This window comes from Podarcis melisellensis, assembly GCF_964234715.1.
Source record: "Podarcis melisellensis genome assembly, chromosome: 2".
NCBI lineage: Eukaryota > Metazoa > Chordata > Lepidosauria > Squamata > Lacertidae > Podarcis > Podarcis melisellensis.
In genome coordinates, this window is record NC_138529.1 from 98,761,327 (window position 1) to 98,783,605 (window position 22,279).

The 22,279-nt window shown below is 43.4% G+C and overlaps 1 protein-coding gene and 1 long non-coding RNA gene across 8 annotated transcripts in view; one reads left to right on the forward strand and one right to left on the reverse strand.

The window, feature by feature from the left end:
• Positions 1 to 22,279, forward strand: part of ADAMTS9 (ADAM metallopeptidase with thrombospondin type 1 motif 9) — a 139,645-nt gene that overhangs the window by 92,145 nt on the left and 25,221 nt on the right. For 3 of the 4 annotated variants that reach the window (XM_081901290.1, XM_081901291.1, XM_081901293.1), the window contains 2 exons: positions 7,381 to 7,548; positions 17,828 to 18,001. In XM_081901290.1, the coding sequence (XP_081757416.1) occupies positions 7,381 to 7,548; positions 17,828 to 18,001 (342 nt within the window). The remainder of the gene's footprint in view (positions 1 to 7,380; positions 7,549 to 17,827; positions 18,002 to 22,279) is intronic. The other variant, XM_081901292.1, reaches the window with a different exon arrangement.
• LOC309365366 overlaps positions 296 to 22,279 on the reverse strand; it is a 50,834-nt gene continuing 28,850 nt past the window's right edge. For 2 of the 4 annotated variants that reach the window (XR_014166059.1, XR_014166060.1), the window contains 3 exons: positions 17,811 to 17,976; positions 10,331 to 10,409; positions 3,998 to 4,965 (listed from right to left, as the gene is read on the reverse strand). This is a non-coding gene — a long non-coding RNA (uncharacterized lncRNA). The other 2 variants (XR_014166058.1, XR_014166061.1) reach the window with 2 other exon arrangements.

The window sequence follows — 22,279 nt, forward strand, 5'->3', positions numbered from 1 at the left end:
TCCCCAAATCAGCTAAAGAGAAGGGAGAGTGATGCTGCTTCCTTCATCCGGGTGTTCACAAGCAACAGCAGCAAGCAAAGCTTCTCCACTTGGCCGCTTATGCTTGCAAAAGATAGCTTTTTCTCCCCTCTGTGTAAGTGGTGAGGAGGGGAGAAGCAAGTAGCTTGCCAGAACTATGCTCGATGAGCTCCCTAGTCTGCTGCACGTGAGGTTGGCAACGGACCCCTCCCAAGTAGGAACACCCCCCCCCCACGAGGGGCTGCCCCACCCACCAGCAAATATGTGATGTTGTGATTGACAGCCAGCGCTGTCCACCTTCCAAATTTGGTCCACAGCGCTCATTCGGATAAGAATCAGGCTTGTGGAACTCCAGAAGTTTTGCCACCCCTATTCTGTTGCAATGTTTGTTTTAGGCTGCAGCCTATATGAACTTACCTCTGAGTAAATTCCATTGTACTCAGTGTTGGATACTTCTGAGTAGGCATGTATAAGGTGATGCTGTTAAACTCGCTAAATCTTTAGGACTGGACAGGCTAAGACTATTAATGAGTTAAAGTGTTTTTGTTTTTTTTGTTTTTTTCTGTGTTATCCAAAACCAGGGTAGTAATTTTGAATATAAATCCAGAGGTGATGCTGATAGTATTAATTAGCATTCTGACAGTATTTACAGTACATTGCAATCCTTACCCATTTATCATCACGGGAACCTTGTAATGGAAAGAAAGTAATGGTATTAATAATGATGGTGGTGTTGAAATTAGCACATTTTTATGAGTTGTTGCCTGAGGACTACACTGACTTGCCCCAGGCTGTAAATGAATACAGATTAAAAAAGAAATTCTCGGATCCATATGTAAAATTCATCTGTCCAAGGGGCCATGCTGGCTATAACTACTCTGTCTTAATTAACTCTGATGGCAAGAAAATGACCTTGAATGAATACCTGTAGACTTAGCTCCACTCAGTTCATAACATTTTGCTGAGAGTGGCAATGAAATAGCACAGTGGAGAATCAGCGTGATACTCTTCACTCAACCACACAGAGCCTCCAGCATGCAGGCAGGCCCTCTGCATAAAGCAGCTGTGCAAAGAGTTGGTTCAATTTGCAAAGAGGAAATCGAATAATTCAGGCCTCTGCGGTCAGGCACATGTGTGTGGAGAGTAATATTTAGACCAGTCCTACCACAAAATATTTCTCTTCCAGTGATCTCATAGTTTATATGACAGCTCCGATTGCATTGGTAGACCTGCAGGTTTAAAAGATCGTGAAATATTTGGAGTTCAGTTTTAATCCTAAGAAATGAAATCGTTTTGAGGGACTGGGGTTTTGTGTGTGTTTCTCTTGCCATATTGTAATTTTCATCACAGCTTTCCATGGCTCTGTGCGTCCTTCAGTCTTGGTCTCTCTGCTTTGTTGTATATATTTCCCATTCCTAAATCTATGACTAAAAAAAAGGAAAGCAAGTATTACTAATTACCTAATACTAATACTAATTACTAATAACTACCAATTACCATATACTACCATTGTTGAACCTACAAAAATCTCACAATCAAATACATATATATTAACTTGATAAAACTAAATGTGTCTAATCTGATAAATTTAGTAACCAGAACTTGTTTAGCACAGAATTCCAAAGCTTCTGCTGTCATTATTTTTTTCATGTTCCTCTTCTTTGGAGTCATCATTTCCAGAATAGGAATATCATGAAATCAGCATGTGCACCACTGTTGCTTTGCATCCATCATAATAATAGCATATGCAAAACATACAATTACTAAAACATGCAGAGGAGTTATAGCTTTCTGCAGCTCATAATGTATTTTACAATTCAGTGCACAGTGTAAATGAGGTTGTCTACTCCAATTGGACAAGTTTGTGTCATCACTGTTCAAAAGGCACACTTTAAAACTTGAATGGGGTAGGGTTTTTTTTTACTTTGAATGGTTGAATTTGACTTTGAACTTAATTTGAAATTAATTGTCCATGGCAGGTGTGTTGATTCTTAAGTGAGTTAATGATTTGTATGGCATTTTTCAGTTTTTAATGTGTTGTGCAGTTGTTTTATACCCACATTAATTTTGATAGGCGAGTTAGATTGTGTGATATTGTTTTAGTATCGGCTTTGAGGCTCTATAGAGATTTGGATCTTCATTTTCTTTACTCTAAGACAGTTGGCTGTCAGTGCTAATACATTCAGCTGACAATTGTCTTACTACTTATTTAATCCTCACTATCAATGTTGAGAGTTCGGCTTGCTTTGTTTTCCTTCTTCAAAGTCTCTACCACATATTCCTAGGGCAGGGGCACTTGGGGGGGTGTTAATTTTCATATATACTTGTCATGGCCATTCAGAAGTTACTTCTGCAACTCATATTTCATGAGTAAGTAGAGTTGAAATTGACCTTTAATATCTATACCAACTAACTGGCATAAGGAAGAGGTCAGTGGAGTGACTTACTTGAGTTCCTCAAATGAAATTGATAGAGAACCTTTCTCTCAAGTTCATAGAGCTTAGAGCAAGGCAGTTGAGTATCAGAAAGAGATTGTAAGCCCTTCAGTTCAAACAGATATAACCAGAGAGGCAATTGCTCTGTTCTTCTTTTCTGTGTATTCAAGAATCCCAGGGTCAAATCTTGCCTCACTGTGGAATTGTTAGAGATGGAAGTTACAAACAGGACGTGTAGTTTGCAGCTGTAAAAACAGGACTTAGACTCAGCCAGTGACATGAGAAGTTCATGAAAGAAAAATATAACATCAAGAGGAGATTGTTTGGCCTCTTTGTATGACCATGCAAAGTCAACCACATGCTATAGCAACCTGAACTCTACAACTGCCTTCTGTATCTGAACGTGGCTCATACATTTCTGTCAGGATGGAACTCACTGTGTATGAGTATGCCAGAATAAAAATTGTGGGGGAAGTAGGTGAAATTTCTAGTCTCTGCATAGAGAACTCAAAACATGGTTTCACCACTATGGCTCTGGCACCTGTATGTGTATGTGGTAGATGTGGCATAACTGAGTTCCTTTTTATTGATGTTATTTGCTTTAATTTCATTATTTATTCTGTGGTTCCGTAGATTAATAAACATAGTTCACAAACAGAACAATGGGCTAATTGCTATGGAGTGATCCATAGGTAGGTATGAAGGCAAGATTTTGCTGGTGGCTCTTCCCCTCATAATTATTTCTTTTTTTAAAGAAAATTGAGTTGTTGTTTTTTTAATGTATGTGCTATTTTGTTGTCTGTCTTTTTATAATTAGGAAAAAAACGTTGTGTTGAAAATGGTATGAACATTTTATAAAAATAAAAATCTGGGCCTGTCTTTAGGTTGAACGGTCAGATCAGGGTTGGGGAATTTTTTTTCTCTTAGGGCACATCCCCATGGGGGTAATGTGTTGGGTAGGTAAGGCTGGAGTCAAAATGAGCAGGACTGCCCCACAGTGATTTGCACCCTTATCCATAGTGCAACCCATCCATCAGATGATTTATAATCCCTGACAGCGCACCTGAAATTTGCATTGCAAAAAAAAACCCTCCAATGCAAAGGGTCCTGGCATGGTAGTGGGACGACTTTAACCCTTTGCAAACTACTGGGGGCAGACACACCCTCCATTCTCTCCAATGGGAGTTCCCCTCCGCAATGCAAATTGTAGGAAGCAGGGGTCCAGTGCAGATGTGGACCATAGTGTGAAGAACAAGAGGGCTTTAAACCAGTGTTCAAAACCCCCATTGTCCTAGGCACATTTTGCGACAGGGCATTTCATTAGCGTGAGCTCTAGACCTAAAATTTCAGATTAAAACTGCAGAGTGGAAGGAAAGGAGGACCTTTTTCTGCCTCCCCACTTCCAGCTACACTCTGAAGATTGGAGAAGAGAGGCTCTTAAGAATATTAGCGGGTGGGCAGGGGAAGGGCTAGACTGCGTGAAAAATGAACATAATATTTTAGCTGCAGTTCATTCATTTTCAGCTTTGTATTCTTGTTATTAAAAAAAAGTGTGCCTGTAGACATTCCGTTGTTGCGCCCATAACCTAGGTCTAAGGTGCCATTTAGCTCCTAGCTTTCTTATCTCAGTTTTTAACACTGCTTTAACACTGCTGGGACCCCTGTTGTGGTCCCAAGGTCGAATGGGGTCCCAGCAGATAAAATTGGATGCACAAAAGCCAAGGAGGAGAGGCTAGATGGAAGTCTCCTGAGAGCCACATTTGAAGTGCAGGCCGCGATGGCCTCTCCCAGTTCCCTGCTTTTGTGTTTCATGAACCTTATATCAAGTAAAATATCTACAATGCATGTTTCTGCTTCTGCAACTTGTTTTGTGCAATAATCCCTTATCCAAATTGCTGTTAATTCTACATATAAAGCGCATATCATCCCACCAGTAGCAAATGAGCATTTAGACCGGGAGCAAAGCAAGAGGAGAGCTACTCTGCCAACCCTACAATACTTATAGCCGAAGGTCATGACATCACTTTGTCGTGCAATTTGGCAGGGCTTCTTGTGGAAAGTGGGTGAGCATGTGTAGCAGAAATATATGCCAGTGAAGGGCAGTTGCCAGGTTTTTTGTGTGAATGGAAATGTTTAATGTGTTGGCGTTAATGGCATTGTAATTATAAGAGGTGGCTAAGGTGCAATTAATAGTATGATAAATAGATAATCTGAAGATTTCCTGAATCCCCAGACAAAATGATGGATTCTCCCAACTCCTGTATCCACCTCTTTCTAGCTACCTTAAATCTTTGGGGCGGGTGGGGGTATAGAATCAAAGAATTGTAGAGTTGGAAGGGACCCCAAGGGTCATCTAGTCCAACCCCCTGCAATGCAGGAATCTAAATGCTTGGGGGCACGCGCATAATTGCAATTTAAAGCCCTGCACAGAACGAGGCTTCTATAAATCAAAAGAAGAGCTGAGAGGCCTGTTAGATGTTAGTGGTCTGCATCCTCCTCCATCGATTCAGCTCTGAAAAGAAAACAGGAGAGTGTTACTTTCGAAAGATCACCACAGAATGTGTTTGTACTAAAGGATTAAGCTGACATTGTGTGTGATATAACATGTAATGACTTGTTTAACATGTAATGAAGAAATCGAAATTGAATCTCTCCCTGCGTCATGCTGAGTAAGAGGCCCGTTCGGCAAGGAACTGTCATATTAAATTCTTGTTGTGCTTCCAGACCCCTTTTGATTCCTAAATCTTTTGGTGGAGACTAATCTAAAATCAAAATGGTTCAGGGGCCCACATGCCAGAAGTGGTCACATTTGTAAAAGTTCAATGAACCTGCAGAAGGAGGTTGAAATTTGTTGCTTTACTACAAAGCTTGCAGCCAACACACCTGCTGGTTTGCTTTTTGCTTGGCCTTGTAATGTCCTGTTGTGACCGTTTTGCCTTCTTTGGAGCTGGCTACATAAAGTGTAAAAAATACTGAACCCCTTCTGGTTAAATACACGTGTAATTAACAAGCAGCAGCAAGCCACCAACCCACACTTTAAAAGGCAGCACTAGTAACATTTTCAGTATTAAATATTTGTAGTTGTCCTTCCTTCTGTTGTTACGGTCCTTAAAAGACAGGTTTCTGCAAAACAGAAGGTGAAAATCATGTGCCAAAATATGTCACGCTAGTTATCCAACTAATTTTATTCCATGACCTGCTATTCAGGACTATTTGTACTTCCAACAAAGTTCTGCAGGTCTTTGCTGTTTATATAATCCAGCACCTTTGAATTGCCACTGCAGGAGATCTTTACAGTTTCCACGATGATGCCCGCTTGTATAACAAAACGATATACTTAAGTAACACAGAATCAATTCCTTGTTTACTTTTCATTCAGTTCATACATCTCACTCTGTTAACATCTAATCTTCCTGCTTCTGACACATTTCTCCATCACTGCTGGAGGCAGCAGTGACCACTGAGGCTGCTGGCAGAAGCATCTGTCATTGTGTTGCTATCAAGTCAACTGGTACATTTGTACGGAACTGACTGAGGCATTTCTACCCTCAACACTGTCTCCTAGCATGCGTTGGGGTAAATCGTGGTACAGAGGAGGAAAAGGGGGCAAACATTCTTATCCCACTGGATCAGTTGCATTCCCAATGTTTGCCATGAATTGGAAGGTGATCATCTGTAGTGGGGAGCCAGCTTAGTTAGGTAGATTTCCCCACAAGATTTAGAAAATGCAGAGGGAGCCTACACAGCAGCCACCCTCCAATGGGTGTAGACCAGAAATGCAGTAAAAGCTGGGGAGCGTGTGTGTTACTCCCCATTTCTGCCTGTCACACATGATTGACAGTGTTTGGAGGAACATGGTTAGGATTGCACTGTTAATCCTCCCTGTGTTCTGTCCAATTGCTTTTCATGTTTGACCAAACTGCGGGAGGCAGTGGGAGACAGGAGTGCCTGGCGTGCTCTGGTCCATGGGATCACGAAGAGTCGGACACGACTAAACAACAACAAAATTTGGACTTCTGGAGCTCCTGCCTCCCCAACACGCCAATTCTATCATAATATAGAAGTGTAAAGAACTGATTCCTGTCACCGCTGATAGTGAGAGGTGGCAGATACTTGCCCCAGATATTTTTTCCTACCTTCTCCACCACCACCGTTCCTCAGTATATTTCAGTCTTCTTTCTCATGCTATGTTTGCATTTAACATGTACAGCAAAGCTCTTGCTCCTCTAATAACAATCTTTGCTTCACCAAACTTTTTTTTCAGAGTCACTCCTTAGTTCTAGCTACTCACAAATCCATGCAGTTCAGTTGTGTTCCCTCATCATTGATCCTTTGCTAATCTTAAATATTTAAAATAAAAATAAAAATGTTGCATTTCAGAACTTTCTAGAGAATATCGAAATGCCCGTTAAGTTTGACACAAAATGTTTATATTCACAGCAGTAATTTTGGTAAAAAGACCTACAACCAGGGCTTTTTTCAGGTGGAACTCACTGGAACTCAGTTCTGGCACCTCTCAGGTTGCCATTATATGAGAACAAGGGAGGCATTCGTGGTGAGTTCAAGGACCTCTTTTTTCTAGAAAAATAGCACTGCCTACAAAAAATCTGAAAATATAGTGTGGAAGAGGCAGGTTTTTTTCACCAAATCTCCTCAGTTGCCACTTCTCTCTCCTCCTTTGCTATGCTTTGGGATAATGGACCTGTGCCGTATTTATGGGAAGTTAGAGGTTGAGGGACAGCTATTGCTTATTATTATTGCTAAGCAGCCTCAGGGTACTCTGTTCTTTCTAGTTCTCTGAGTGGAAATCCACTTCCTTGCTCACTTAACACCCAAATAGTCTTATGCTGTATTTTTCGCTAAACATGTGGAAGGCCGTAAAACTAGCTGTATAAGAAATATATTTGTCTTTACCTTTACATTTCAGTGTTCTGTCTCTTGTGGACGAGGGCAGAAGTATCGAGAAGTTTATTGCTTGTCGAAGGATGGGACACATTTAGAAAACAATCTTTGCAAACACCTGGCTAAACCGAATGTGCAAAGAAAGTGTAGAGGTGGCAGGTGCCCAAAGTGGAAAACAGGAGACTGGGGACAGGTAAGGTGTGACATCCTACTTTTTGCGCCAACAACTATGGCTGTTAATAAACATCTGGGTGTTGTGGTTGTTTTAAGGGAGGGGATTCATAGCTCAGTGGTAGGACACGTGCATTGCCTTCAGAAGGCACCAGTTCAATTATCACCCTCTCCAAGTAACAAAACTGAGATTGACCTCTGCAAGAGGCCTTGTATAGTTGTCACCTGAAAGTACTGAGCTTGATGGATAAGGGGGTTGATCTATATTTTATTTTCCAGTTTATTAAAGCTGCTCCTCCTGGATATATGGTGTCATTGTTCAAGATGGAAGGGGCACGTAGACTTCCCTTCCCACCCTACACCTCTATATGTTTTTCCTTTTGAACACATGGAGGGAGCAGGATCATGCCTGCACTTTCTCCCCGCCCCTCTTCCCACTTCTCATTTGTTCAGCATTTACGTGAAAAGTATTGTGTGCGCATAAATTTCCACGCTAATACTGAATGAGCAGAAGTTGAGAGACAAGGTCCAAGGGCATGATCCTGCTTTCCCCCCACACGTTCATCATGCAGGCATGGGATGAGAGATGTCTGCGTACCCCTGGGTTGCAAATCTTCCTTGGTTTCCCAGCAGATGGCTTCATTCAGTCCAATCTCTCTAAATGGAATAGTCAAAGGCAGATGGATCTAACGTTGGCTGTAGGAATCCTCCACCGTGGCATGTAAATTCAAGCTTTAACCTTCCTCTGTAGCTTGACATAGAATTTTTGCCTTTTTAATGTATTTTACAGTACTATATATATTTGTCAGGCTTTTCAGTAGTGATCCCATGTCCATGGAACATTGGACCAATGCTGGCATTTTGTTTGCTTGGTCGTCCGTCCCCCACCCATCAATCGCCTTTTATTTCTCCAGGCATTTTTGAGTATTAATTTTCTGCAGCAGTTGAATTTTTTTTTGGGGGGGAGGAGGAATCAGTGTTCGAAACTCCCATTGCTCTAGGCACATTTTGCGACAAGGAATTTCATTAACGTGAGCAGTTTCTGAGCTCTGAGCGCAGTACTGCACCTAAGATTTCAGTTTCTGCAGAGTGGAAGGAAAGGGGGACCTTTTTCTGCCTCCCCACTTCCATCCACTCTCTGAAGACTGGAAAAGAGACCCTCTTAAAAACATTAGGGGGGTGGGCAGGGGAAGGACTAGGCCATGTGAAAAATGAACAGTTCATTCATTTTCAGCTTTGTATTCTTGTTACTTAAAAAGTGTGCATAGACACTCCATTGCTGCACCCATAACCTAGGATTAAGGTGCCATTTAGCTCTTAGCTTTCATATCTTGGTTTCTAACACTGGGGGGGGGGGGATATTTGGTAGTCGAGTCCGTTGGGGAACATAGACGGATGTGCTTTATTGTGTGACCCCCTTAGTACTGTTTTCAACATTTTGCTTTGTGTTGGATTTTTAATTTTTGTAAGTTCCTTTGAATCTTTTGTGGGAACATAGGAAACTGCTTTCTCCCAACTCAGACCATTGTCCATCTAGCACAGCATTGTCCACACTGGCTGGTCACCAGGTCTCCAGGGTTGCAGGAAGGAGTCTCTCCCACCTGGAGATACTGGGAATTGAACCTGAGATGTTCTGCATGCAAAGCAGATGCTCTACCACTGAACTATAGCTCTTCTCCAACAACTCACAAACTGAGATGATGATGATGATGATGATGATGATGATGATAACAATTCTATTTATACCCCGCCCTCCCCAGGCAGAGCCAGGCTCAGGGTGGCTAACACCAGTAAAATTACAATAAAATCATAATAGGGGGAAAAACCAATTTAAAATACAGGTTAAAATGCAATTTAAAATGCAGCCTCATTTTAAAAGTAGCCCATAGATCAAAACTGTAAGGAAAGGGAAACATAAGGGTCAGACTGAGTCCAAACCAAAGGCCAGGTGGAACAGCTCTGTCTTGCAGGCCCTGCGGAAATTTGTCAAGTCCCGCAGGGCCCTGGTCTCTTGTGATAGAGCGTTCCACCAAGTCGGGGTCAGTACTGAAAAGGCCCTGGCCCTAGTTGAGACCAATCTAACCACCTTGCGACTTGGGACCTCCAAAGTGTTGTCATTTGTGGGCCTTAAGGTCCTCCGCGGGGCATACCAGGAGAGGCGGTCCCGTAGGTACGTGGGTCCTAGGCTGCATGAAAATGATACTCAGAAGTAAGCTCCCAGCAGAGGGCATTAGAATTGTACAGCTAATACCTTCCTCGGATACATTTCACAACCCCTCTTGTAAAGCCTATTGTGGAAGGTTCCATTAGTTAACGGAAAGAGAGCAGGAAGGGAGGATGTAAGAAATCATATGTCAAATTCCTTTCACTCTGGATCAGTGATCTCCTCCTGTCCTAGACCTTCGCTTTTATCTATGCTGTGGCCATTCCAGTTAGCATACTTCCAGCTAATACAGTACAGCTCCTTTTGTAAACAAAAGTAGAGGAGATCGGCCCTTGCGGTTGCTAAGCAACTGTGGGCTGCCGTCAGGGCTGGTGTCATACATAAGCAACCTGGGCCATGCAAAATATCCGGGCCTGTGCTTCAGCAGTTGCTGCTGGGGCTAACTGAGGGAAAGGCGAGGGAATAAAATGAGGTTGTGCAAGGAGTGGGCAGAGGGTATGGTTGAAGGACATGCAGAGGCAGATGACAAGACGTGAGACTCTTCAGGCAGCCATCAACCTGCCACAGCTTCTTACCTTACAAATTGTTGGCTGCCCCAAAGGGAAGAGTAACAATGTCAGAGAGAAAGTGTTGCGCCTACCCTCAGCACAGACAGGAGTGCTTTTGCTTGCTGTCAAACCTTGCCATTTCTGCATCAGTTTGCTATTAAAAGAAAAAGTCTGCACACACAAAAAATTCCTCAGCATTTTAGTGCACGTTTCTCCTAATACGGTATACACATCCAATGCGGAGAAGTGTGAATTTTGAAAGACAGTTGAATTTCAGTTTGCGTATTGATCTGCAATATGCAAATTGGGTATGTTCGCATTAAAATGCAAACCATATTTCTTCCTATCTCTCTGGCTGGACTAGGAAAGCAGGTAATTTCTCTCCTTCAGGGCCCCAAGAACCTGCTCTTAATCATAATGCAAATAGGCAGAGGGCCTAAAGACCATGAGAATCTTAACATGGGAGGACTTCTAAAATACAAATGCATATATACACTCACACACGGTGTCTTCAGCTTTCCTAGAGGCAAGCTGCTGAGTTGAGTCACTCGCCATCGCTGGTTTGGGGCAGGCAACTTTAGTTCAGCTTTAGTCGAATGTATAATTTGGTTACTCCCTTAACATGCTGTCGCTGGTCACAGACTTTTAACTTAAGCAGACAGCTCTCTGTGGAACTCATATGATTATTGGCAGATTGAGGAGAACGGCCTTTGTAAGTGTGGGAACATCATTTTTAAGAGGCAGTGAGTTTGCCATACTATTTTTGGGCCCAGGCTTTTCTTCTTTCTTTTTTGCACCTCTGCTTTTGAAATCACATCTTGCCCTGAAAGCAATCTTTGTGGCTAATGAAGGCATGCCAGCCGACACACGGCCTGTCAGATGCTTGAACTTATATAAAACAGACATTCTGAAATTTCCAAGTATTATCTCAGATGATTGGGGCCCAATTCAGAAAGGACGCAAATTAATAAGGATATAGTATGATTTATAGCCTGCGATAATCTGTTGTGACTTGGCAATTAAAGGCTATGATTGCAATGCTCTGCCTGGTTGCCTGTGCTTCGCCCCATTGAAAAGAGTGGGGTAAACAGCTAATCTGTATGCTAATGGTTAGCCCAGGAACAGGCCATTGAGATCTAGACTTTGTTCTTCAGATGGTGTAAACCGAAATGTCTGTCACCTTAGTAATAGTGAGTGGTACCAATTTAAGCCATCTGGACTTCAAGCTGTGGTGATAGTGATTTGTTTTTTGGTTTTTATTTTCATTTACAAATATATATCTAATGACACCCACAGAGAACTTTTAAAAATCTGCTGTCAGTGTTCCAACAGTAGTTCCTTATATAGTTGGTCTAGAAAGGGATATCATTCATCACCATGCCGTGCAATGACACATTTTGTCTAGCTTTGCTTTAGGAAAACCAAGAGTACAAGGAGGCTTGAATAATGTCTCATTGGAATGTCATGGCTCTTTCTGCTAGATGCCGACATATATTTTTTTTTGGGGGGGGTGGATTTATTAGCTGCTTCAATGTATTCTTCATACATTATTTTCATTGGAATTCAGAGAATATAAAAGGGATTTCAGTGCACCCAAGGTTTTGTGGGCTCCACTTATGTCAAGGGGAAGGAACTTGGGTGTAAGATAAGGGGGGGGAAAAGATGTGGATGGTGCCTTGCACCGTCTCAGGGAAGGAAATATGCAGCCTTGTTGTGTTCTTTAAGGTGCCTGGAGGCAGGACTTGTGGGAGGGGGAAATGCCTGCAGAAAGTATGATTTGCCCCGTAGGTTTCCAGAATTGTCAGCCTATGGGAGAAGGGGAGAAACAGGCAAAAACTCACGACCATGAGTTATGCATGACTCAAGTTCTCACTCTCTGTGGTTTTGGTCAGCAACAAATTTTCTTGAAGGGTCACTATGGCCTAGTTTGCACAATCATATCTTGGGCTACATAAGTCAGGATATGCATAAACTGCGTGCCCTGAGTTGTATATCACAGTCACCAGCCAGATGCTTATGGAAAGCCCACAAACAGGACTGCTTTGGTTCCCTGGTGGCTGGTACACAGAGGCAGGCGGCTTCTCATCCTGGAAGTGGCAAATAATTATCAGGACAATGAGTGACTTTCCAGGGTCCCATCCTGGTTTCCTAAGCCATGATGTAAAGGAGAGGTATGCGGTCATATACAACCATTCCCCGATGCTTTGCTTTGCCCAGTGAGTGAGTTCCTAAACCACTGTTAACCACAGCTTCCTGTTACGTGCGAACCCAGAAATTACTGCTAGTAACCTACGCCAGAAGGAGCTGCCATGGTGCCATCCAGCTGTATTTCACTACAACTCCCATCAAGATAATGGGAGTTATAGTCCACAACAGCTGGTGTTAGCTAAACTGACCCATGATATTAAGCCATGGTTTAATTATGGCATAATATCCTGACTCATCTGTCAACATTTTTTTTTTAATTAGGGGTAAAGCACATTTTAAATTAAGTTTTGGTTGTTGTTTTTTAAAAAAGGGCAAAGCAACATTTTTCACAATACTGATTTCTACCAGGTAAATACTAAAGGCAATGCCGTATTGCATTTTCTTCTTTCAGGTAAAGTAGTTATTTGCTAGAATTGTGACAGATCTCACAAATATCAGTTATGTATATTGAGATCTGAACAGCAAGATTGTTTTCACATGATAAGTACTACTAACATCTGCCTCTAAGGAGCTATTACTACCTCGCTAGGATGTCGACTCATTACTAATAGGGAGAAGTCCTCCAGTTCAATTTAGCTTAACTCATTTTGTATCAGTCTTCTATATTATCACAGCATTCCTGAAAATGAACGCCCGTAAGTATGAGAAACAAGGGATAAACTCCTTTTTGAAATACATTAAGGGGAACGGTTTTGTATAGATTCCTCTGGCTGTGATTCTGCTATTCAACTATTCCATAAGGATTTCAGAGGATAAGCAGTGTTATTAATCACAATGCAAGGCACCACACCACATTTGGGTACAGATCAAGCTCTCACTTGCTGTATCCTCACCTTGTCGTGGTGAGTGGGCTTGCACGTTCCTATAACCCTTGTGAGCGAAGCCGTCAGAAATCTTGTACTCCCAGCAGGGTTACCCAAGGCGGCAAGGTCAAAGGGAAGTGCGCTGCACATATCGTCAAAAGTAAGATTCTGTTCTGGTTGCTGTTGCCAGATCCTTCTTTCCCAATAGTCCCAGGCCACAGATCGAAATCTCGCCCAACTCTTGCATTAAAATCACCAAGGAGGATAATTTTATCTTCCTTACGCGTCTCTGATAGGACGGTATCCAGCTGAGAGTAAAATTTTCTTTAATGTCTTCATCGGCATCCAGTGTTGGTGCATAAGGGCTTATAATAGTAGCCTGCTGGTTTTTGGTGAGTGTTATTCGAAGGGTTGAGAGTCGCTCATTAATGCTGGTTGGGACTTCTGACAGGAGCTTCACAAGATCGTTTTTGAGAACGAAGCCTACCCCATGTATTTGACGTTCTTGTTCAGATAGACCTTTCCAGAAGAATGTGTAGCCTCCTTTTTCTTCCTTCGGTTGTCCCTCGCCTGCTCTTTGAGTCTCTTGAAGTGCTGCAATATCAGTGTTAAAACATCGCAGCTCTCTTGCAATGATGGCAGTTCTGCATTCAGGACACTCATTATCTGACAAGGTCCATATATTCCATGTTCCAAAGTTTGATTGTCTTTTACAACTGCTGGGTGGTGACCCCACTGGGCGCAGTAATGCAGTCAGGGGAAAAGGGAGGCAGACTATGTTTAGGGCACCTTTTCTAGCCCCTCCCCCTTTTGGGGGTGAGGAGTGGATCCTAAAAAAGCTCTTCAATTGGAGAACCGCCTTTACCAAAGGTTTCATGGGCTTTGGAGACATTCAAAAGCAAGACGCAAGGGAGAAATGTGCTAAGAGGAAGGCAAGCTTGGCAAAACCACACCGCCTGGAAACCAATGTCCCCACTGTGGAAGGACATGTGGATCCAGAATTGGCATCCACAGTCACTTATGGAATCATTGTTAAAACCATATTTATGGAAGATAATCTTATCCGGCTACGAGTGATCGCCAAAGAAGAACAGATAAAGCTGCATTGTGCTCCCCTTTTTCAACTTATAAAACTAGCCTTTCATAACTGTTTACAACCCCCCAAAATATATATATATATATGTCTGAAGTCCATTTGCTCTTTGGGTCTCTTCACTTTACAGGGCATACCAACACTAAAGCGTGCAACACTGAAGAAGCCCTTTTTAAAGTTGTTTACTCAATAAAGAATGGTGATTTGCCAGGGGGCGCATTGTAATTGACAACTAGCTGTAAATGTAAGAAAATGATATGAAATTGTTATTTGCAGGAAAATGATAATTTGTGTTGAATTCAAGGACATTTTGCTTTGATAGATACAACATTATTGGGTTTATAAAGTTGTTTTTAATAACTCTTATATTAACAAATGCTCTAAAACTTGTTAAACTAATACTTGCAAATGTTATTCATGATCTCTGTATTTCAAGTATCTTATAAGTTCAAGGAAGCTTAAAGATACTACATTACTGGATTCTAAAGTGTTGCTTAATGGTCCTTGCATTATTAGCAAAAGCCAATCTTCAAAAATGCTAAATGTCAGCCGTAATATCTGTGTTTTAGCTACAAACCTTCTTGACTTTTAAACTTTTTTCTTCGTAAAATTAATTATCCTCTTCTGCACACACTCAAACTGCCTTTCAGGATCTACTAATGAGCAAAAAAGGGACACGGGTGGTGCTGTGGTCTAAACCACTGAGCCCAGGGCTTGCCAATCGAAAGGTTGGCGGTTCAAATCCCTGCCACGGGGTGAGCTCCCGTTGTTCGGTCCCAGTTCCTGCCAACCTAGCAGTTCGAAAGCATGACAAAGTGCAAGTAGATAAATAAGTACTCCGGCAGGAAGGTAAACAGCGTTTCCGTGCACTGCTCTGGTTCGCCAGAAGCGGCTTAGTCATACTGGCGACATGACCTGGAAAAACTGTCTTCGGACAAACACCAGCTCCTTTGGCCAGTAAAGCGAGATGAGCGCCGCAACCCCAGAGTCGTTCGTGACTGGACTTATCTGCCAGGGGTCCTTTACCTTTACTTTTAATGAGCAATAATATCCATTTGCCATATTCAGGCAGCAATTCCATGTATACTTGCCAGGTAGAAAGTCCAGTTGAGTTGTGGGACTTACTTCCGTGTAAGCAATGTGTAGGACTGGACTGAAGTACTTTCAGTATGTCGTTGGTAACACATTCCCTGTGAATAAGTGAGCTCAGTGAGACTGACTCACATATATAAGATTGTTCACGTACTCCAGACATTATTATTGCTTACTTTTATATGATTTTAATGAATCTTCTAAAAACAAGGACAAATGAAACTATTTTTCCTAACCTTCATTAGGATTAGCTTTAGACTGAATATGTTAAAATAATTCCAAAAGCAATAGCAAATGGGGGGGGAGAGAGAAATAAAGTGAAAAGATTAGCTATGGATTTAGACATACACTCAAGTCTGCTTTAGTACCTGTGGGGAAGCTTGTAGCATGATGTGGGAAGAGGGACATATCCAGCAACCTGATAATGATCCTGTTACTCCATAGTTTTCAACAATGGCAACCTTTCTGCCTCTCTGCTTTGTTTATCTGCAAGTGCCACCTTTTGCCACTCTTGCAATTTTCTAGATCAGCTCCATTCTTCATTTTTCTATGGAGCTGTTGGAACCAGTTGTGACATTCAATAAGTTGATAATTTCACACAGGTCTTCTCTATGTGACTGTGATCTGTCATTTACCTCACACAATGGAAGGAGAAAAACGTTTGCACAAGTAGTTCTGTACGTGTAGCTGTGCACTGAGTAATTCTGCTAGAATCCCATAGCTGGAAATGTTTCTTCTTGTTTCTGTAAGGCCCTGTGGCCCTGCAACATGTTTCCTTACAAAAAGATGAATTTGGTGGCTTAAAAGCTTGGATGGCCCTAATGTGATACAGAATTGAGGTGGCTGCCTCAGTCAACAGTTTCTCGACAGCACTAAACGGTAGCTTTATTGTCAGTTATTATCTTCTTTTAGTGGGTGAGTTGGAAAAGTGATCTTGTGTATGTGCTATTACCCTCTGTCCTGTAGAAAGTAATGCACACTGATTTCAAGTGTGTTACCCTAATGGAAAAGGTGTGAAACAACTGAGATTACTTCAGTCGTATCAGTTATCAACACAGCATAATAATTTACATGCATTTATGCTATATACAGGGATGTGGGTGGCGCTGTGGGTTAAACCACAGGTACCGCTCCGGCGGGAAGGTAAACGGTGTTTCCGTGCGCTGCTCTGGTTCGCTGGAAACGGCTTAGTCATGCTGGCCACATGACCCGGAAGCTGTACGCCGGCTCCCTTGGCCAATAAAGCGAGATGAACGCCGCAACCCCAGAGTCGGCCACAACTGGACCTAATGGTCAGGGGTCCTTTTACCTTTATGTTATATACACTGCCCTGAGATGGTTTATATCTTTAAAGATAGCATGAAAACATTTTTAAATAAATACTGCATATGTGGAAGTGAGGTACCACTCAGGTCCACAAAGGTCTTGGTCTAGTCCTGCTGAAAACCACTGGCATGTAGCATTTCAGCATTTCCTACAAAACAGCAACAGTTCCTACAAAACTACCTTTCTTAGGATTCGGACTGTTGCTGTTTCGCTGGTGAGATTCAGTCTGCTCACGTCAAAGTGTGATTGGCACTCTGGCGCAACAAACTTTTTTTCTTTTAAGGCCTTTGTGACAAGGAAAGCACTGGGGGGGAAATGCAGTGTGAAGTGTGGGGTAACAGTTGCATTATGCAATATCATATACAGGGCCAGATTTAGGTTTGATGAGGCCCTAAGCTAACTGAAAGTAATGGGGCACTTTATACACCCAGCTGTCCTTTCTCAACAACAAATTGTTGCTGTTTTTTGTGTTGAATATATACTACAGTATGTGGTAATTTATGGACCCAATAGGTATCTAAAGCCATTTGCATATGTTGCCCAGCAACCAGTCCATGCAGAATGTAGGCACCCTATATATAGAAATGAGCAAACCAGTGATATTTCAGGAAGCAGGCTAGCAGGCAGGGCCCATTACTTATATCATAGGAGCCTACACAACACAAAACACTGTTGCTGTATGTAGGTTTTATTTTATTTGGTTTTTTTCTTATATGTTGGAGATGTTCATCCAGGTGTTTTTTTCCCCTTTAATTTTTTTGGGGGCCCCCAAGAGAGTGGAGCCCTAAGCTATACCTTGTTTAGCTTATACATAAATCCGACACTGATAATATAACCTCCACACAAGCAATCATAATAAAAGCTCAGTAAAGTGCAGGGGTTGTGTAACCTTCACACAAACTTGTGAAAACAGATCAGAGTGAACGCTCAATGAACAGGTGGCCTGGAGGAGACCTCACAACTTCTTCTTTTTTTTAAATATCTGAACTAAAAACTTTCAATGTTGAAGAGAGACTGGGGGTGAAAATAGGCAAAACTTTTGAGCCTTACTTTTTGTGCCTCTTCAGTGCTCAGTGTCCTGTGGGAGAGGAGTTCAGCAGAGAAGTGTTGTCTGCCACCTCGGTACTCACAAAACAACTAGCGACACCGAATGCAGTCAGTCCAGCAGGCCAGCTTCTGAACAAGAATGCCAAATGGCGGGATGTGCCTCTTACAGCTGGAAAACAGAGGATTGGCAAGATGTAAGTAGATCATTTGTTGATTTATTAGTTAGTTAGTTAGTTAGTTAGTTAGTTTATAAAGTTATTCATTATGCTTTGCCTTTAATATTTATATATTATTAAGGTGATTTCAGCTGAAAGAAATAGAGTGATACAGAAAAAGAAGAAGGAAAAGTGAGAAGGAGAAAAACAACAACAACTAAGATACATATAAAAGTGAAAATATGGGGAGGGGGCAGTATTCTATATTCCCATATAAAGGTAAAGGGACCCCTGACCGTTAGGTCCAGTCGCGGATGACTCTGGGGTTGCGGCGCTCATCTTGCTTTATTGGCCGAGGGAGCTGGTGTACAGCTTCCGGGTCATGTGACCAGCATGACTAAGCAGCTTCTGGCGAACCAGAGCACGGAAACGCCATTTACCTTCCCACCGGAGCGGTACCTATTTATCTACATGCACTTTCACGTGCTTTCGAACTGCTAGGTTGGCAGGAGATGGGACCAAACAACAGGAGCTCACCCCGTCGCGGGGATTCAAACCGCCGACCTTCTGATCAGCAAGCCCTAGGCTCTGTGGTTTAGACCACAGCGCTACCCGTGTCCCGGATATTCCCATATATTCTTGTATAAATTGGTACAGTATAGTGTTATTGTCCTAGTGTTTATGTAAACGCTAATAGCCTGCTACATTTTCCATTGTGCCGTTGATAATTTCTATAAAAATATTCTCCTCTGAAAGATTTAACTTTTTCTGCCTAGTCATAGTTACACAGTCCAGCACATTCTCCCCAAACCTGTTAAGTAAAGAACACTGTACAAACGTGTTTCAGAGAGGCATTGTCCTTACCACATCTCCAACACTGAGCTATCTTAGCTAACCCTTTTTTATACAACCGTACAGGAGTCCAATAAACTCTAAATATTGTATTAATCTTAATTTAAAATCTAATGACACCTTAGGTATTGAAGCTAATACATTTTCCCACTGGCTGGGTAATAATGTAAGGTCCAATTCTTTATTCCAATCATCTCTTACAGTCTGCATATTGAACTTGTGTGTTGTTCATAGATACCTATAAAAAGTAATTGCTAGTTTTTTATTTTTGAATGACTTGTCCAATTGCTCCAAAATCTCAGGTATCTCAGAAGCTGAAAGGGCTGACGGCCCAAACACACTTGTTATAAGATGTTGAAATTGAAGATATTTCCATTGGGCTGTATCTGATAGGTGATATTTTTGTCTTAAAATAGCAAAAATATAAAATTCACCTTCCCTATCTATATCAGTTGGTCCAATGTCAATACACCTGCTTCCATCCAGTTTTCCCATATCACCATCTATTTTTGCAATTCTTGGTGTGCCATTTCCCCACAGAGTAATTTAGCATGTGAAAATGAATCAAATTTGTTTTTATTAGCCAATATGTTCCATATTCTTCGAAGTGATTTAATTGTTTCCAGATGTAAGCAGACCATAATGTAGTGGGACTATGCTAACATTGAATCAGAGCAAAGATGTTCCTGATACTCTTTGCCATCACATTTCTCTTTGTGGGGAGTTAGACGGCACAGAAAGATGATGGGATAGTTGGCCAGTTAAAAACACACTGTCACCATGCTTCGTGTATCAGGTCATTGCAAAGGTTGAATCCTTGAGTGGGGGACGACGACACTGAGATCCCCAAAGAAGAAGTGAGGTACAAAAACACACAAATAAGTAGCACTGAACAGATTAGCCACCAATTATATGTATAATAAGGGACCTGGGTGGCGCTGTGGGTTAAACTACAGAGCCTCTTGGCTTGCCGATCAGAAGGTCGGCAGTTTGAATCCCCGCGACGGGGTGAGCTCCCGTTGCTCGATCCCTAGTCCTGCCAACCTAGCAGTTTGAAAGCATGTCAAAAGTACAATTAGATAAATAGGTACCGCTCCGGCGGGAAGGTAAACGGCATTTCCATGCGCTGCTCTGGTTCTCCAGAAGCGGCTTAGTCATGCTGCCCACATGTCCCAGAAGCTGTACGCCAGCTCCCTCGGCCAATAAAGCAAGATGAGCACTGCAACCCCAGAGTCAGTCACTACTGGACCTAATGGTCAGGGGTCCCTTTACCTTTACCTATAGGTATAATAAGATCTCCCTCCGAGTTCCTGCACCAGTGTGATGGCTTTCTCCTTTCTCTAGAAACCTTGTTTATGCTTTCTACATGACCAAGTCTGGAGATACGCTTTGGAAAATGAGCGCATCTTTGCAAAATACCCCCTTTTTAATGCTTACCAAGTGTTCAGTGCTACAGCACGAGCCAGTAGGAACACATGTGGCAGATTTATTACAGAAGCACTGACACACACCTGTTGGACCTAGCGTGCAGTAAGAAAGTTTATCGGTTCTGCTGTGCTAGCTAAATCCTGCATTAGCGCTTTTCATTTGGCAAGCAGGCATAGAGTAGACGTGCGGCTGTGGGCAAGAGTCGGCTCGATCATCGGAATGTTAGTTCAGGCAAACGCGCAGCATTAAGTTCTTAAGGAAACACCAGGACATGTTCACAAACCTATTAATGCTGGTGACTTGGTTTGTTAATTAAAGCAGGAAGCTTAATTTTCAGAAGGTAAAAGGCAGAGCTTTTTAAATGAGAAGTGTTTGATCTACCCCACATAAGAAGTGGACGGCATAAGCAGATTTAATTACCACTATGCATGGCATATGGTTACCAGGGTTGTTGTTCTTTTCATCAATGTAATCTACTGAGCTGATACAGGATAATTGAAGAAAGCAAGTTTGTTCTATTAAAAAAACCGCGCCTCTTTAAATAATTTTAAATGTAAGATCACCTTCCTTTGAATACAATTACCGTATTTTTCGCACGATTGGACGCACCGGACCATAGGACGCACCTAGGTTTCAGGGGGGGAAATCAAGGAAAAAATATGATTCCCCCCCCCCCGCAGCTCTGGGAGCAGTGGACAGGTTGCACGCAGCCTGTGCGCTACTCCAAGACCTTCTCCCTGCTTTTGCGGGAGGTGGCGGAATTCCCCCACCTCCCGCAAAAGCCCACAGGAGCCGTGCGCTCTTTAAAGGGTGCGCGGCTCCTGCGGGCTTTTCTAGGAGGTGGGGGAATTCCCCCACCTCCTAGAAAAGCCTGCAGAAGCCACGGAGCCTCTTTAAAGAGCACACGGCTTTTGCCTGCTTTTGCGGGAGGTGGGGGAATTCCCCCATCTCCCGCAAAAGCCCGCAGGAGGGAGAAGGGACTGACTCGGCCAGTCAGTCCCTTCTCCGTCCTTGGGGAAAAGCCCCCAAGAGCCGTGCGCTCTTTAAAGGGTGCGCGGCTCCTGCGGGCTTTTCTAGGAGGTGGGGGAATTCCCCCACCTCCTAGAAAAGCCTGCAGAAGCCACGGAGCCTCTTTAAAGAGCACACGGCTTTTGCCTGCTTTTGCGGGATGTGGGGGAATTCCCCCATCTCCCGCAACAGCCCGCAGGAGGGAGAAGGGACTGACTCGGCCAGTCAGTCCCTTCTCCGTCCTTGGGGAAAAGCCCCCAAGAGCCGTGCGCTCTTTAAAGGGTGCGCGGCTCCTGCGGGCTTTTCTAGGAGGTGGGGGAATTCCCCCACCTCCTAGAAAAGCCTGCAGAAGCCACGGAGCCTCTTTAAAGAGCACACGGCTTTTGCCTGCTTTTGCGGGAGGTGGGGGAATTCCCCCATCTCCCGCAAAAGCCCGCAGGAGGGTTGGAGAGTAGCGGGAAGGCGTCGCGCGCCTTCCTGCTGCCCCCATCCTCTGGGGCTGGCGATGGGGGAAGCACTGCTTTTCCCCCCGCCAGCCTCAAAGCCGGGTTGGAGAGTAGCGGGAAGGCGTCGCGCGCCTTTCTGCTGCCCCCCATCCTCTGGGGCTGGCGATGGGGGAAGCACTGCTTTTCCCCCCGCCAGCCTCAAAGCCGGGTTGGAGAGTAGCGGGAAGGCGTCGCGCGCCTTCCTGCTGCCCCCCATCCTCTGGGGCTGGCGATGGGGGAAGCACTGCTTTTCCCCCCGCCAGCCTCAAAGCCGGGTTGGAGAGTAGCGGGAAGGCGTCGCGCGCCTTCCTGCTGCCCCCCATCCTCTGGGGCTGGCGATGGGGGAAGCGCTGCTTTCCCCACCGCCAGCCTCAAAGAGCAGACTCTCCTGGCTTCAGCGGAAGCAACGGGAAGCCTCTGTAGCGCAGGCTTCGGAGGCTTTGCCTTGCTATCGCTGAAGCCAGGGAGCCTGCATTCGCTCCATAGGACGCACACACATTTCCCCTTCATTTTTGGAGGGGAAAAAGTGCGTCCTATAGAGCGA